This window comes from Limanda limanda, chromosome 12 (assembly GCF_963576545.1).
Source record: "Limanda limanda chromosome 12, fLimLim1.1, whole genome shotgun sequence".
NCBI lineage: Eukaryota > Metazoa > Chordata > Actinopteri > Pleuronectiformes > Pleuronectidae > Limanda > Limanda limanda.
The window spans coordinates 11,116,864-11,131,645 of NC_083647.1; the positions used below are offsets into that span (position 1 = coordinate 11,116,864).

The following is a 14,782-nucleotide window of genomic DNA, read 5'->3' on the forward strand; positions in this document are numbered from 1 at the left end:
AGATAGATAGATAGATAGATAGATAGATAGATAGATAGATAGATAGATAGATAGATAGATAGATAGATAGATAGATAGATAGATAGATAGAGAGGTAGATAGATAGAACGATAGATAGATAAATAGAACGATAGATAGATAGATAGATAGATAGATAGATAGATAGATAGATAGATAGATAGATAGATAGATAGATAGATAGATGGAGAGAGAAAGTTAGATAGAGAGAGTGAGTGAGAGGGAGGGAGCTGGATAGATAGAAAGAGATATAGATAAAAAAGATATAATTAATAGATAGATAGATAGATAGATAGATAGATAGATAGATAGATAGATAGATAGATAGATAGATAGATAGATAGATAGATAGATAGATAGATAGATAGATAGATAGATAGATAGATAGATAGATAGAGAGGTATATATATAGAGAGGTAGATAGATAGAGAGAGAGAGAGAGAGAGAGAGAGAGAGAGAGAGAGAGAGAGAGAGAGAAAGAGAGAGAGAGAGAGAAGGGAGGGAGATAGATAGATGGAGAGAGATATAGATAGAAAATAGAATTAATAGATATATAGATAGATATATGGAGAGGTAGATAGAGAGAGAGAGAGAGAGAGAGAGAGAGAGAGAGAGAGAGAGAGAGAGAGAGAACAAGGAGATAGAGAGAGAAGGGAGAGAGAGCGATAGGGAGGGAGATGGATAGATTGAGAGAGATATAGATAAAGAGAAACTTTTACTTGAAAATTTACTTATGAGTTGTATTGTTGCCTTGAATATATTGAAACTAATAAAAAAATAGTTACAGTTCACTGCATGATGTAGAATAATGCACAGGGATAATTGCAAAGAGGTCATTGCTTTTCTTTTTACTCATCTATAAATCAAGTTTATTAGAGGTCAAACCTCCAAAGCTTCACAGAGCCATACTTTAACTTTTACCAGGGACATAACGCTAAGTGTGTACGTTATGTGTCTGATAAAGCTTCATAAACTAGGTAATACAGCTTTAAGAGAATGTGCAGTCACTCCTGTAATGCTATTGGTCAATAGCTTCCACTGGCCGTCATTATGGATATCTGATTGGCTCTCGGGAGTTGACGGCGTAACCTCCTCCTGTCGAAACTCTCCCATGCGTGGGCTACGTGCGACGCTATTCCTGAAAGTCCACACGCCAGTTTTCCTGCGGTCACGCCCCCTGTGCGAACGGAGCTTGCGTCACAAACGTGTTGCCCGACGAAGTTTGGTGAAGTTCCCCGTGCTCTTCTCTCTCCTCTCTGTCAGGCGGTGAACGAGCAGCAGGTCCCAGCATCACACAGCAGCACACTTCCGTAAGAAAAGATGTCCGCGCAAATTATCAGTGGGAAAGAGGTTTCTGCGTAAGTAACGTATTTTTACTGCAACTTCCTGAATGCACCTTTAGACATGTGGGAATCCCGACGTAGCGTGTGTCTGTGCACTAGCTACATGGCAGCTAACTAGCTCTCTAAGTGAACTCAGCAGCCAAAGTGACACACAGACGCCTTGTATGCTTTATCCCAGTGTGATGCTGATTTCTTCACGCCGCTGCTGCCGGGGTTTTAGACCCTGGTGTGCAGCGGATTTCAAACCTCAGCATGAATTGGTTGGACATGGTGCTGACCACGTGAATCAAGTGCGCCACTGGTTTGCAGGAAAAATCCCAGTGGATTCTATATCGAGCTGCACAAGGAAATGCGATTGTCAAACTTGTAAAATTTGTGATTGTGTTGAATGAGTGAATGATTGCAGATCTGACAGGCAGTGTTATGTAAGATGCAGTGGACGTGTGTTCTGATCTTTGCTCTATCGATCCAGTGAGATCAGGTGATGACCGTAACCTCACTTGTGAAACTCAGAAATCCAAGAGGAACTTCAAAAAAACAAAACAATTGTTCATTTAACTTTAGGTTTTTCATAAAGTTGTTTATAAATGAATCCAAATCTTGCCCCCTACCAAAAGGTTTTTTGCAGTTCCAACTATATTTGCCTGAAACAAAAAAAAATGAAAGTGCACGTCATTTAGTTGCATGTGCATGTCACAAGACATGACAGCCTGCACCCTGTTAACTTCCCCTCACTGTGCCCATTAGCTAAATTATTCTGTGCAACACAAATTGCCTGCACCTCTCCACTGATCTGCAGTCTCTGAGTTTTCTCTGAAGCTTCACACGAGCCCACACACAACTGATTGTGCAGAACAAGTGACCTTTATATTGATGAGGCTGCCTCCCTCTTTCAGGAATTGCAGCTTTATACATCCCTTCATTCAAAAGTGTTTTCTTTCAAATAGAGGGGAGAACAATGAGAAGATCTATTGCACTGCATATTTTATAGTATATTGGTTTATAGCACTAGTTAAACAGCGACCAGGAATTCATTTATTATCATTGTAATAAGAAATCTTATTATGATGCAATATGTTTAGGACCGATTTTATGAAGTCCGGGAATGATTTTTAGTCACTGATTCACCCTAGACAGTAGAGCACACACCTCTGCCAACACTGTCCTCTTAAATTCAATCAAGCTGCACCAAATTTCACACACTCATAGAAATCAGTTCCCTTCAAAATCTATGAGTTATTCTTTTGGATAGCATAGAAAATAATTTGAATCCGCACCAAAGTTTCGAGTTGTTTTTGTGTAATCTTGTTATAAACAAACAAACCAACAAAAAATGAACAGGGGTGAAAACCTTAGTAGTAAGTCATTAGTATCCGTTTGAATGAGGGTGGTCACTGAGCACAGACTGGTAATTTGGTCTAAAAACTGTCGCTGAGGCCATTGATATTACTTTAAAGGAAGTTTAAAATGGTGTCCCCCCTTCGCCTCATGCATCCCTTTTGTGTCGCTCTGTCTTTGATTGGCTCAGCCTCATCTTTATGTTAAGTTGAAGAGATCAATCACAACCAAGACAAAGTCTACACAACATGAAAAAGATAAAACAAAGACCAAAGATAGGACAAGTCTCTTGACCTGATTCTGATGTCCTGGTTTAGCATCTGCCGGAGGACTGGAAAATCAATACCAGATTCACAATACATAACGTGCTGGCTCCTATATCTTGATACAAAATCTGTAGAAAAAGAAATGTGTTGCTTAGTATCTCTACCTTCTTTTTTATGATTCAGCATGCACAGTGATTTTTCTGTTATCATGGGTTCTCAGGCAGGTGAGGCAGCGTCTGAAGGAGGATGTGGCGCAGATGAAGCTTCAGGACCCCAACTTCAGTCCTGGTTTAGTGGTTTTACAAGTACGTGCAAGATGGGATGATGACCCACCTCTGGAGATCCTTGGCATATTTGGATTTTGATGGAAGTGTTTTTGTACACTAAGTGCTCGATCTGTTGGGGAAAAGGGGCCTGTTCTTTCATACGAGCAGGCAAAGTGATACTTCATATCATTGCAGGTGGGAGACCGTGATGATTCAAATCTGTACATCAGCATGAAGTTGAAGGCAGCAGCAGAGGTAATACCAGTCGTTTCTGATATGCAAGAGATTTACATGCAGCATTTACCCTGTATTTAATTGCACTGACTAACTTTAGGCTCAAACTCTTTAATATTTCTAATGCAGATTGGAATAAATGCCACACATATGAAACTTCCCAAGACGGCAACAGAGGAGGAGGTGAGGTGACGGCTGTGCATAATAAAGCTCCCAAGTTACTTTACCTGCACAGAGAGTGTAAAGTTTGGTCTGTCCTTAGGTTCTTCACAAAATTACAGCGGTGAATGAGAACTCGTCCATCCATGGCCTCATTGTGCAGCTGCCCTTAGACTCCATCCACAAGATCGACACAGAGAAGGTCACCAATGCCGTGGCCCCAGAGAAGGACGTAGACGGGTAAGAGCACACATGAAACCCTAGATGTAGTCATCTTGAAGGTTTGCTTACTCTCCTTTCTGGATCGAGTCGGTGTGTTTCCTTGCTTCCTTTCAGTGAATGTAAAACAAGGATCTCGCTCGGCTACTTTTAGACCTGTAGACGTTGATTATTTATCATATTTAATTTATTCTTGTATGTTTTGCAGGCTAACCAGCATTAATGCAGGGAAGCTGTCTCGGGGGGACCTGGGCGACTGCTTCATCCCCTGCACACCAAGTGGCTGCATGGAGTTGATCAGACAAACTGGTAAACACAGTCACAGCTGAGCAAAGGTCTAGAAAAATCGTGAAAACAGAGCTCATACCTCCCTAAGGCCCCTAAATTCTGTCAATAAACAGGCTCTGCTCCATCCTTCCACCAGGTTTCTTGGAAATCCGTTCAGTTCTTTTGGGTGTAATCCTGCTGTCCGCTTTTCTACAGGTGTGTCCGTGGCAGGGAAGAGAGCTGTAGTGATTGGCCGCAGTAAGATCGTGGGTGCGCCGATGCATGACCTGCTGCTGTGGAACCACGCCACCGTCACCACCTGCCACTCTAAAACTACCGATCTCCCTGAAGAGGTACAACATCATCACCCTTGTCCGACTTGGGGAGGGAAGCCAGATATCACCATTATGTGTGTCACATGAGTTGACATATGGAAGGTGGCAAATTAAGAGATTAATGCAATTTATCAATCTACCTACCAATTCCACAAACCTCGGTCTCTCTGCCTGTATGTGGAGCACTTATCTCCCAACCCGTTCATCTTATTCGTTTCGCAATATGTTCAAAATTAATACAATTACAAATAGATAAACAACATACTGTAGCAGGCAGTGGGACCAGGCAGCGTGCCCTCAGTCAGTGAACAGATTTGAACATGTCTTCTTCTTTGTCTGCGGATAAACTACAGCAGGGGTTTGCAACTAGGTTAAACAGCGGTTCTTACATTTTTTTTAATTCACCTTATTGGACTTGGATCACGGTTGTCACGAGTGCAGCAACATTCCTAAAAGTCTTGTTTGGCAATTTGTCCTCAAAGTAACCACACTACATTAATTTCGGTACTATAATGCTTTATAACCAGCTGAGTTATCAAGCTTTTATTTTGTAAAAAGTGAACTTTGGTTCTGAAGAGTGTGTAGATATTTTAGCAGACATGCAACTTATGAAAAAATAACAGCAGTTAAATAAATCATTCAAACTTGCATATAAGCCACACGTGAACAGTAAAATAAAGGAAGCTATCTCTCATTTTAGAAAAAAAAGCACTCTTAAATCTTTATTGCAGATAAATCAGGTAGGATGAACTTTACTTACTTCACTCTCACATTACATTGTAGAACTGATTGAGGAGGACTTGCTTATGATGAGGAATAATTCTAAAGTAGCTCTGGACCAGTAACACAGGCCCGTCAAACAGCCCATAACAAACAGGCACTTTCACAGTTCACCCCTATTTGCAATTTTCGAATCTTTGCTGCCACCAAGTGGAACTGTAATGTCATTTATAACCTATTTAGATAAATTATGTGTTGAGCCTGGTAAATGTAATATACTGTATGTAAAGAATCAGTGTTGCACATGCTATTCTGTTTCTTAAGGATTAGTTCATTTGTGTCTGTCTCTGTCTGTGTGTAGGTGAGAAAGGCAGACATCCTGGTTGTTGGCATCGGCCGAGCAGAGATGGTGAAAGGAGAGTGGATCAAGCCGGGAGCAGTCGTCATCGACTGTGGCATCAACCACATTCCAGGTTTGACTGATTCTGTCTGCTTGATTCCTCATGGGGCTCTGGAATGAACTCAGTGGAGGTCAGTGGTAATAGTGAAGTTTATGCATTTTAGATGAGACAAGACCCAGTGGGAAGCGGGTGGTTGGTGACGTCCACTATTCCTCAGCTAAGGAGCAGGCTGGCTTCATCACTCCTGTGCCTGGTGGAGTAGGACCCATGACTGTGGCTATGCTGATGTCGGTAGGGTTCACTCGTGAAATGGAAACTTTTTTTTACAGAATAAACATAGAAGAAAAGATGTGCATTTATGTTTGCAAGAAAAAAAAATCTTGACAGAAACTCTTTATATTTGGTTGTATTTGTGTGTTCTTGTTATTTGTAGTTATTTATAAAAATATTTATGGTTAAAATATCAAGCTTCAATTACATTTTCTTTGTCGTAAGGGTTTCATCTTAGGAATCATTGCCAATTTATATTAATATATTTTCAGGTATCTTAGGCAATTTTATTACCTAAAATTGGCATTGTCCCTCAAAAATCCACATCAGTTGGGTTCAAGTATCTGTGTGTGTGTGTGTAGAACACAGTGCTAGGTGCAAAGCGCTTCCTGGAGGGACATCAACCAGGAAAATGGAACATTTCTCTCACGAAACTCAATCTGCAGAAACCAGTGCCAAGGTTTGTCTCCTCATCCTCCAATCCTCTTCTTAGTCATGTGTGTTGTCAATTGTCACTAAGAGGCTGGAGAGTTTCTCGAATTAAACAAACCACAATCCAGAGTAGCCAGTAGAAAACTCTGAATGTTCTCCATGTCTTGTTGTTTCCTCGCTGTTCCTGCCGTTAGCTCAGAGTGTGTGTTTCTCCCACAGCGACATTGTGATCTCTCGCTCCTGTGTTCCCAAGCCCATTGACCGTCTGGCCAAAGAGGTGGGACTTCTCTCTGATGAGGTGGAGCTCTATGGCAAGACTAAGGCCAAGGTCCAGCTGAGTATCGTCAAACGCCTACAGGCTCAACCAGACGGCAAATATGTGGTTGTCACTGGGTACGATTTCATTATTTGTATGTTCATCCTTGTTTGTTGTTCCCTGGACTATAGCATGTTTTACAGTGTAGTGGTTTATCTTAACTGTTCATGGGGTAATGCTAATGACCTTTATCAATTTGTACATACTAATACAGATTGTTGAATATGAAACTGTAAGTTTCCTAAAACTATTGCTTAATGGTTACTCATGTATCCTTTGAATATGTTCAGTGCTGACAGTATTGTCTAACTGCAGCATTACACCAACCCCTCTGGGTGAGGGAAAGAGCACCACCACCATCGGCCTTGTGCAGGCCCTGGGAGCCCACATGAACCTCAATGTGTTCGCATGTGTGCGACAACCCTCTCAGGGACCCACCTTTGGCATTAAAGGTGAGCTTTAGTATAATGCAGAGTCACAGAGGTTGCACAGGTTACATACTGACACTTTTAAGTCCTGTTCTGATTCATGTATCTGTAATTATGTTTTCTGTCAACAGGGGGTGCTGCAGGAGGTGGATATTCACAAGTCATCCCAATGGAAGAGGTACTGCACTGTTGTTTGATGTTAGAAACTCTGCAGATGATATCACAATACAAAAAAAGCACACAATTAAATAAATAAATCTGTTCGTTTCAGTTCAACCTCCATCTCACCGGTGACATTCACGCCATCACAGCTTCCAACAACTTGGTAGCTGCTGCCATCGACGCTCGCATGTTCCACGAGGCCACACAAACTGACAAGGTGTGTGTCCTGTTCTTTGACAGTTATTTTTTTAAATATAAAAATACTTATTATAAGATAATGAATGAGTGTCATCTTTCCCTTTGCAGGCTCTGTACAACCGGTTGGTCCCACTTAGTGGAGGACAGAGGAAGTTCTCCCCCATCCAGATCAACAGACTGAAGGTAAGTGATTACAGTTTGATCAAAACCTAGGTGTGCTTTGTCTCAACTCACTGTCGCGTTTTAACACTGAGGTTTTATGTATTTGTGTAGAAACTGGGCATAGACAAGACGGACCCCTCCACTCTGACTGAGGAAGAGATCACCTGCTTTGCCCGTCTGGACATTGAGCCTAGCTCTGTCACCTGGCAGAGAGGTATGAACCATGTCTCTAAGTCTGCATCACTCTGATGTCTTGTGCTTTAGTAGGTCTGCTTTCCATTGGATTTAACCACATACTGCATTATGTGTGTGTGTATATATATTATATATATATATATAATGTTCATATGACGTTTGTGCCTTACCTCAGTGTTGGATACCAATGATCGATTCCTGAGGAAGATCACCATTGGCCAGTCACCAACTGAAAAGGGATTCACAAGAGAGGTAAAAAGTAGTTTATCATTCAGTAAGGGCCATAACATGCAATGTATGAAAATTATTTACTTTGGTGCCCCCCAGTGGCATTTTATCATTATTTTATTATTATTATGTCGGGAAAATGTCTGGACTTCAGTGCATGTCTGAAAGCAGTTATAAGTAGAAGTACAGATAGCAGCTGTGATCGGGGCAGTAATGAAACACTTTCGATGCCGGCTGCCATAAAACCTCAAAGAAGAAGTAGAAGCAGTGATCACATACAGATTCTACACATAGGGGATTCCTCAAGTCTAGCCAGAGACTGTTATGTGCTTGATAAGGACCCATGTAATAACTGTGCCCTCCCCTTTCCCACAGGCCCAGTTCGACATCACGGTGGCGAGTGAAATCATGGCCGTGCTTGCCCTCACCAGCAGCCTGGAGGACATGCGTCAGCGTTTGGCAAAGATGGTGGTGGCCACCAGCCGCAGTGGACAGCCTATCACCACAGAAGACCTGGTCTGTGCCTATGTGTCTTCTTCACAGCCCGACCTGCTATATTTTTTAGTATATTGGTAAAAGTAGGCTGCTATAATGTTCTTTTACATTATTTCTCAGGGTGTGAGTGGTGCTCTGACTGTGCTGATGAAAGATGCAATAAAGCCAAACCTGATGCAGACTTTGGAGGTGGGTGAAACACAGCACGTACACTATCCTATACTAAGATATTCTTAATGGAAAATGTTTTTTAAGTTGTGAGACTTACCGGAAATAAACTCCTACAGGCTTCCACATTTTTGTGTCTTTTGACACATTGTTTTAAGTGTTGTAGCTGGTCTGAAATATATATATATATATATTTTTAAAACTAAATCTTTTCGTATTTTCTTAAGAGATGCCTTGAGATATATTTTTTGTATGACATAAATCCCCAGGGAACTCCTGTGTTTGTACATGCGGGCCCCTTCGCCAACATCGCCCACGGCAACTCCTCCATCCTGGCTGATAAAATAGCTTTGAAGCTGGTTGGACCTGAGGGCTTTGTAGGTAAGGGGAGCAATAGTTCTACTGCTGCTGTTGTGGATGGTTTTCTCCTTCGTACGTGTGATTGTGCAGCAGATGTTATATTACAGTTAGATAATCCTCTGTACTCCTCATAACTGCGATTCTGTTACTATTCTCTTCATCTCAAAACCGCTGACTCTTATTTCTCAACAGTGACTGAGGCTGGTTTTGGTGCCGACATCGGCATGGAGAAGTTCTTCAACATCAAGTGCCGCTACTCAGGCCTGAGGCCGCAGGTGGTGGTGTTAGTGGCGACTGTCCGAGCCCTGAAGATGCATGGAGGAGGATCAAAAGTGAGTTTACTGCAGCATTGCAATTACAAGATGATTCGTTTATTGGCTTTTTTTTTTTAATTCCGCTAAATTTGTGTATAAGTTTACATACAAATCTCATCCTCGAATGCACAAAGATTTCGTCAGCACTGAATGTTTCACCCTCTGTCAGTGACGGTGCACTGCTGGGAGTTGTCATTAGTTGACTCTCACTTCATTCACGCAATCGTTAGCTCCATGATGAATAAAAAAATGATCAATCTTATGTGAAATTCATTCTGTCAGTTGTTGGAATGATCAAATGAACTACCACATTTTTCATCTGTCTTGTTCAGGTTACTGCTGGAATGCCACTGCCAAAGGAATATGTTGAGGAGGTAAAGTAGGATATGCTTTGCTTTAAATGATATTCTGTAGATCAACATTGTGTATTTACTTTATTTGTATGAAGCATCTGAGCCACAGTCTCAGTTGTTTTAACACATGTCCAGCAAGCATTAGGGCTGGAGAATATAACAATATTGTGGCAATAAAATGTTTGTCAATAGCAAAATATCTAAGGTTTAATACAATTAATTTGATGCTTCTGTCCTTTGTAATCAAAGTGATAATTGATCAACCTCAGATTTATTAAATGTTTGTTTTTTTATCAAGTGTTTGTCATGCTATTATCATAAAGAAGAGTTTAAAACCAAACCTTTAGGGAGGAGCAAAAGTCAGCCTTTTTGTTTGTGTGCATGTCGTGTGTGTAGAACCTCGAGCTCCTGGAGAAGGGCTGCAGCAACATGAGGAAGCAGATAGAGAATGCTCAGCACTTTGGTGTGCCTGTGGTGGTCGCTGTCAATGCTTTCAAGTAAGTGCTGATCACATGGTAGAAATGGAGGAGAACTTTTTTTAAATTTCACTTAAAGCTGCACCAGTCAATATTTTTACACTCGCAATGGATCAAATGACAATATGAAAGATGCCACTTACACTGACAGATCCAGAGAATTTTAGTAACACTTCACTCTTGGCACTCACTTCATCACTGTTTGTCAAACAGCAAAAAAGCGAATTTAGCAAAGACATTAGATGATCAATATTGATGTTAATGTTTTGTGTCATATTGACTGTACTGGAAAATTCTTGTGTCTTTTGACCCCTCACGCATTTGCTGTTCTGATTCCTGCAGGACAGACACTGAGGCTGAGCTGGGCTTGGTCTGCAGCATGGCTAAAGCTGCTGGAGCGTTCGATGCAGTGATATGCTCCCACTGGGCCGAGGGTGGAGCAGGGGCTCTGGCCCTGGGACAGGCCGTCCAGAGAGCCTCTGGGGCCCCCAGCAACTTCAAGTTCCTTTATGATTTGGAGGTATAGGCTCTAAACTGGAATTCTGAAGTTCAGCGTTAGGTTTAAAATATAATACCTGAATATCTAGACTAACTAAACAGTCTATTTTACCATTTTTAATTTGAAATGAATACTTAAAAAGATGATGTTCTTATTCATGAGGAACTGCAATCCTTTATTTGGGCCCTAAAAACCGGTCTAGTATTGAAAATGCTATTGGTGTGCAGCCATGTCACCTAAAGGACTGTCTTGATGGCCATATTTATATCTCTAATTCCCATTCAGCTCCCCATTGCTGACAAAATTCGAATGATTGCCCAGAAGATCTACGGTGCAGATGATATTGAGCTTCTCCCAGAGGCCCAACACAAGGTGGAGCTCTACACCAAACAGGTCAGTGAACCTCAGTGTTAACTTGTTTCCGTCATCTGTCAGTGTAGATCAACTGTAATTGTACGGTGAATTCTCCAGTTGGCCTTTTGTGAAAGATCCAATACATTTCCTTGTGTACTCTTTGGCCCTCAGGGTTTCGGCAATCTGCCAATCTGCATGGCGAAGACACACCTATCGCTCTCGCATGACCCTGAGAAGAAGGGTGTGCCTACGGGGTTCATTGTGCCAGTCAGAGACATCCGAGCCAGTGTGGGCGCCGGCTTTCTGTTCCCACTGGTTGGCACGGTAAGCTGTAGTTCACTTGAGGACACTGGGGCATTCCAGATTTTGGAGTGGGAGAGCAGGGGTGTGACACCTTACTGCTCTGCACCTTCAAATCACATGATAACATTCATTCATCAACTACTCTATGCAAAGTAAACTGTCATAACACATTCTCATCATAAATACTCAGTAGTGATCCGCGACTTTGGCAGTGGATATATGCAGTGTACGGAAATAAGCAATTGAGTCCTTTCCTATTGCCAGTAGAGGAGTTTGCCTTTTTTCCATCACTATAAAAAGGTTGTTATAAAAACCATGTCGACTGCCGAATCATTTGACCCAGGAGTGAATGAGGATTTTATCCAATCCTACTTCAGACAAAAGATAAGATGTTAGTAGGTTTTTGGACCTGTGAAAAAGGGGGGCTCTAGGTTTCAGCAGGTGTCCACATCAGTTTTTGTCAGTTTTAGGCAAAGCTCTATTGTGTGTGTGTACAGAATATGAATGTAATGAATGGTCTGATGTTTCATTGGATAATGTTTTCATCAAGAATGAGTCATTAATCTCTGTCCTCATCCCTAGATGCCTACAATCCCCGGTCTTCCCACCAGGCCTTGTTTCTATGACATTGATCTGGATCCTGAGACTGAACAGGTCAACGGGCTCTTCTAAAACAGGACTGTACGATGGTAATGAGTTAAAAAACACACATGTAAACATCTCATGCATCTCTTGGGTGGTTGCTGATTTCAGCTGTATTTAGCTCTTTTTGTTTGCTTTTTTTCTCAGTGAATAGACGTGGCCCAGCCCCCCCACTCCCCCCAACTGAGCCTTACCGAAATAGGATGGACTAATAACTGGTGTCTCAAGCTGGTCTGCAGGTGTCTTTTTCTTCGTCTTTTTAAACACACACTGACATCTGTAAATAATTGATTTGCTTTTCCCAGAGGGCTACTCATGAATTAATCAAATCTCTCCCGTTTGACAATCTGTGATAGACAGGGAAGTGTCTCCAGAACTACCAATTACTTTATGGTGGCCCATCTGCATTTGAGCATTTACCACCTGTGATTGTTTTTCGTACATCATTTTTCTCAGTTTGACAGATCTCATTACTAATGCCTGTCAAGTTTCCTGTGTTGCTGCACCATATTCTAACCGAATTTTTCTAATACTGTCTTATATTGCTGGACCAATCTGCACTGCTGTGAAAATGAAATGTGGAAAAATTGCATTGCTGTCAGGAAAGATCAAATAAAGTCTTCTTGATGTTAACACACATGTCAGCAGTTCTTGAGTTAAAAAAACAGCAACTTTTAATGTATATCCTTGTACTTAAGGCCGGAGCATGCTTCTGCGTCGTCAGGGGCCCGCAAGCACGCAGCTGTAACGCAGGACTCGTTCTCATTCATGGTTTTCCAACCATTGCGCGTGTTGCCATGCAATTCCCCGCCAGAACACTAGGCGGGGTAATGATTTTTGTCAAAGTCGGCTCTTCTTCGTGTGTGGCACGAAGAAGAGCGATTTATTTACATCGCCACGGCGGCTCCTCAGAGCCTTTTTCTGGCGGAAAGATCCGCCGGTCAGTGACGGGTTATACTAGTGGTCATAGTTTCGGATCTCCTCTGCCAAGTGCTCTTCTATTTGGTCCATATTCGTTCTTCTAAATCTTCCGTGGTTTCCGGGCATGAACCGGAAATGCAACTCCGGAAATGATGTAGTTAGCAGGCCAATCACAGCCCTTGCAGGCGGGTGACGCTTGCGGGGCTTTGCCGTCTAGTTAGAAAAATTGGCCGACGCACGTAAGGACGTAAGAAGGGCTACGTTAGCACAAAGGGGGCCCGGCAGGCCTCTTGCGCTTCCGGGCCTGTGAAAACGCAGAAGCATTCTCCGGCCTTTAGATGTAATGATTTGATGTCTACTTATTCTGTTAATATTATGTACTTACAGTTTCAAGTCTTTCTCTGAAGAAAGTCTTTTTTATTGTGCCCTCAGACCATCAGGATATTAAGCTGTCTTGATCAGGGGTGTCCAAACTATGGCCGGTAGGGGCAACTGCGGCCCGTGGTCCATTTTTAATTGGCCTGCAGCAAATTCTAAAAATATAATGGAATGGTCCACAGACAGGCTAAGCTAGCAGAGGTTAGCATTTCCGACGATCCACCTCTTGCACCTCTTCGAAAAGCAGAGAGTTTCATGCTGCTTAAAAACATTCACTTGACAATTTACACTTGATGGTCACGATATAGTCATTTTCTCTGATGACTTCGAACAAGAGCAGATTGAGAAGCAAAATGGCCGACAGCCATCTCTGTGATGCCCTTCGCATTTCAACCACCTGCAAACCATGCTTCAGTCCAGAGGGCAGCATCACTGAGTGCAATGTTGTTCCCATCATTAGTGACTTCAAAATATATAACACATTATTCATGTGTTGGCCCAATTACTTATTTGGAAGTATTTATTTATGGAAGAAGTCTAGACACCCCTGATTTACACACTGGTGAAAACATGCACACACAACTAAACAAAAAAGGCCCAACAAATGAACTTCTTGCTATGAGGCAGAGAAATAGTACTATACATTTTTCTCTTTTTGTAGCAGCAGATTAGGTAAAGCCAATCTGGTAATTTTTTGATGAGTTTACATATTTATTAGTCCTTTATTTTTTATATATAATACCACTACTAATAACAATAATAATCATTAATTTATCACCACTATTAAATATGAAACATTTTTATTGAATGTGTCACTGACTTTATATGTAGAAAATAAACCAACCAATCTTTTTTTTAAAATTTTTATTAGTTTATTAAAGATGTGTAAATTCTTTACATCAGCGAATCACAAAATGGTGATTCATGGTTTTCTTCCTTATTTTTTGGGACCACCACCATGGCTCTCTTTCATTTCTCCAGATTTTCCTTTTCCTCCTTTTCCGTCTTGGTCCTTTCCTTGTCCCTGGCCTCTACATTTCACTCCCTTCTTTCCACTGTTCTGTGGACAACCATACATTCAATGACTGAGAACACAGAAAGATAAGTGGCTGTATATTTTGAATTCAAAAAGTTGTCAGACTTTTACCTTTTTGCACCTTCCTCCTTCCTACAAAAGATAATGTGAGATTAACATAAGGGTGCTAGAAAAGGATTGAGTCATGCAGTGAGTTCACATTAAGAATTACTTACTCCGTCTGATTCAGAGCTTCCCTCTTCCTCAGGATTTCCTGAACACTCCTGAGACAAGAAAAAGGCTTCATAAGAATATGTTTTCAAGCTGTTAGTCTAAAGAAGTGTGAAGAAAGTAAGAGACTCACCGTCTTGTCTTTGGCTGAAACACAAAAGAAAAAAAGGTTACCAAATAATTGAAAATGAAAAATATAAATTATTACTGGACTGAATTTATATTACATAATTATTGAGAGTAACCACACAGGGATGATTAAATTACTAACAACTGTTTCATTCTTAGTATTTATCATTTGTTATATCAATCTTGT

General features: G+C 41.3%; 1 protein-coding gene and 1 long non-coding RNA gene across 2 annotated transcripts; one reads left to right on the forward strand and one right to left on the reverse strand.

The window, feature by feature from the left end:
• The first annotated feature begins 1,217 nt into the window (after positions 1 to 1,217).
• Positions 1,218 to 12,554, forward strand: mthfd1b (methylenetetrahydrofolate dehydrogenase (NADP+ dependent) 1b). The gene is made up of 28 exons (XM_061082127.1): positions 1,218 to 1,376; positions 3,186 to 3,270; positions 3,427 to 3,486; positions 3,595 to 3,648; positions 3,728 to 3,864; positions 4,052 to 4,152; positions 4,327 to 4,463; positions 5,527 to 5,638; positions 5,730 to 5,857; positions 6,199 to 6,296; positions 6,488 to 6,661; positions 6,900 to 7,036; positions 7,144 to 7,190; positions 7,284 to 7,391; positions 7,481 to 7,555; positions 7,646 to 7,748; positions 7,905 to 7,981; positions 8,333 to 8,473; positions 8,573 to 8,641; positions 8,890 to 9,001; positions 9,173 to 9,312; positions 9,627 to 9,668; positions 10,044 to 10,144; positions 10,466 to 10,643; positions 10,908 to 11,015; positions 11,148 to 11,300; positions 11,862 to 11,968; positions 12,069 to 12,554. The coding sequence occupies exons 1-27, from the start codon at positions 1,339 to 1,341 to the stop codon at positions 11,949 to 11,951; spliced, it is 2,805 nt and encodes a 934-aa protein (XP_060938110.1). The 5' UTR covers positions 1,218 to 1,338; the 3' UTR covers positions 11,952 to 11,968; positions 12,069 to 12,554.
• A 1,635-nt stretch (positions 12,555 to 14,189) lies between these two features.
• Positions 14,190 to 14,520, reverse strand: LOC133015169 (uncharacterized). Its single transcript, XR_009681523.1, has 3 exons — positions 14,472 to 14,520; positions 14,368 to 14,388; positions 14,190 to 14,280 (listed from the first exon to the last, which is right to left on the reverse strand). It is a non-coding gene; the product is annotated as an uncharacterized LOC133015169 (long non-coding RNA).
• Between the last annotated feature and the right edge of the window lie 262 nt (positions 14,521 to 14,782).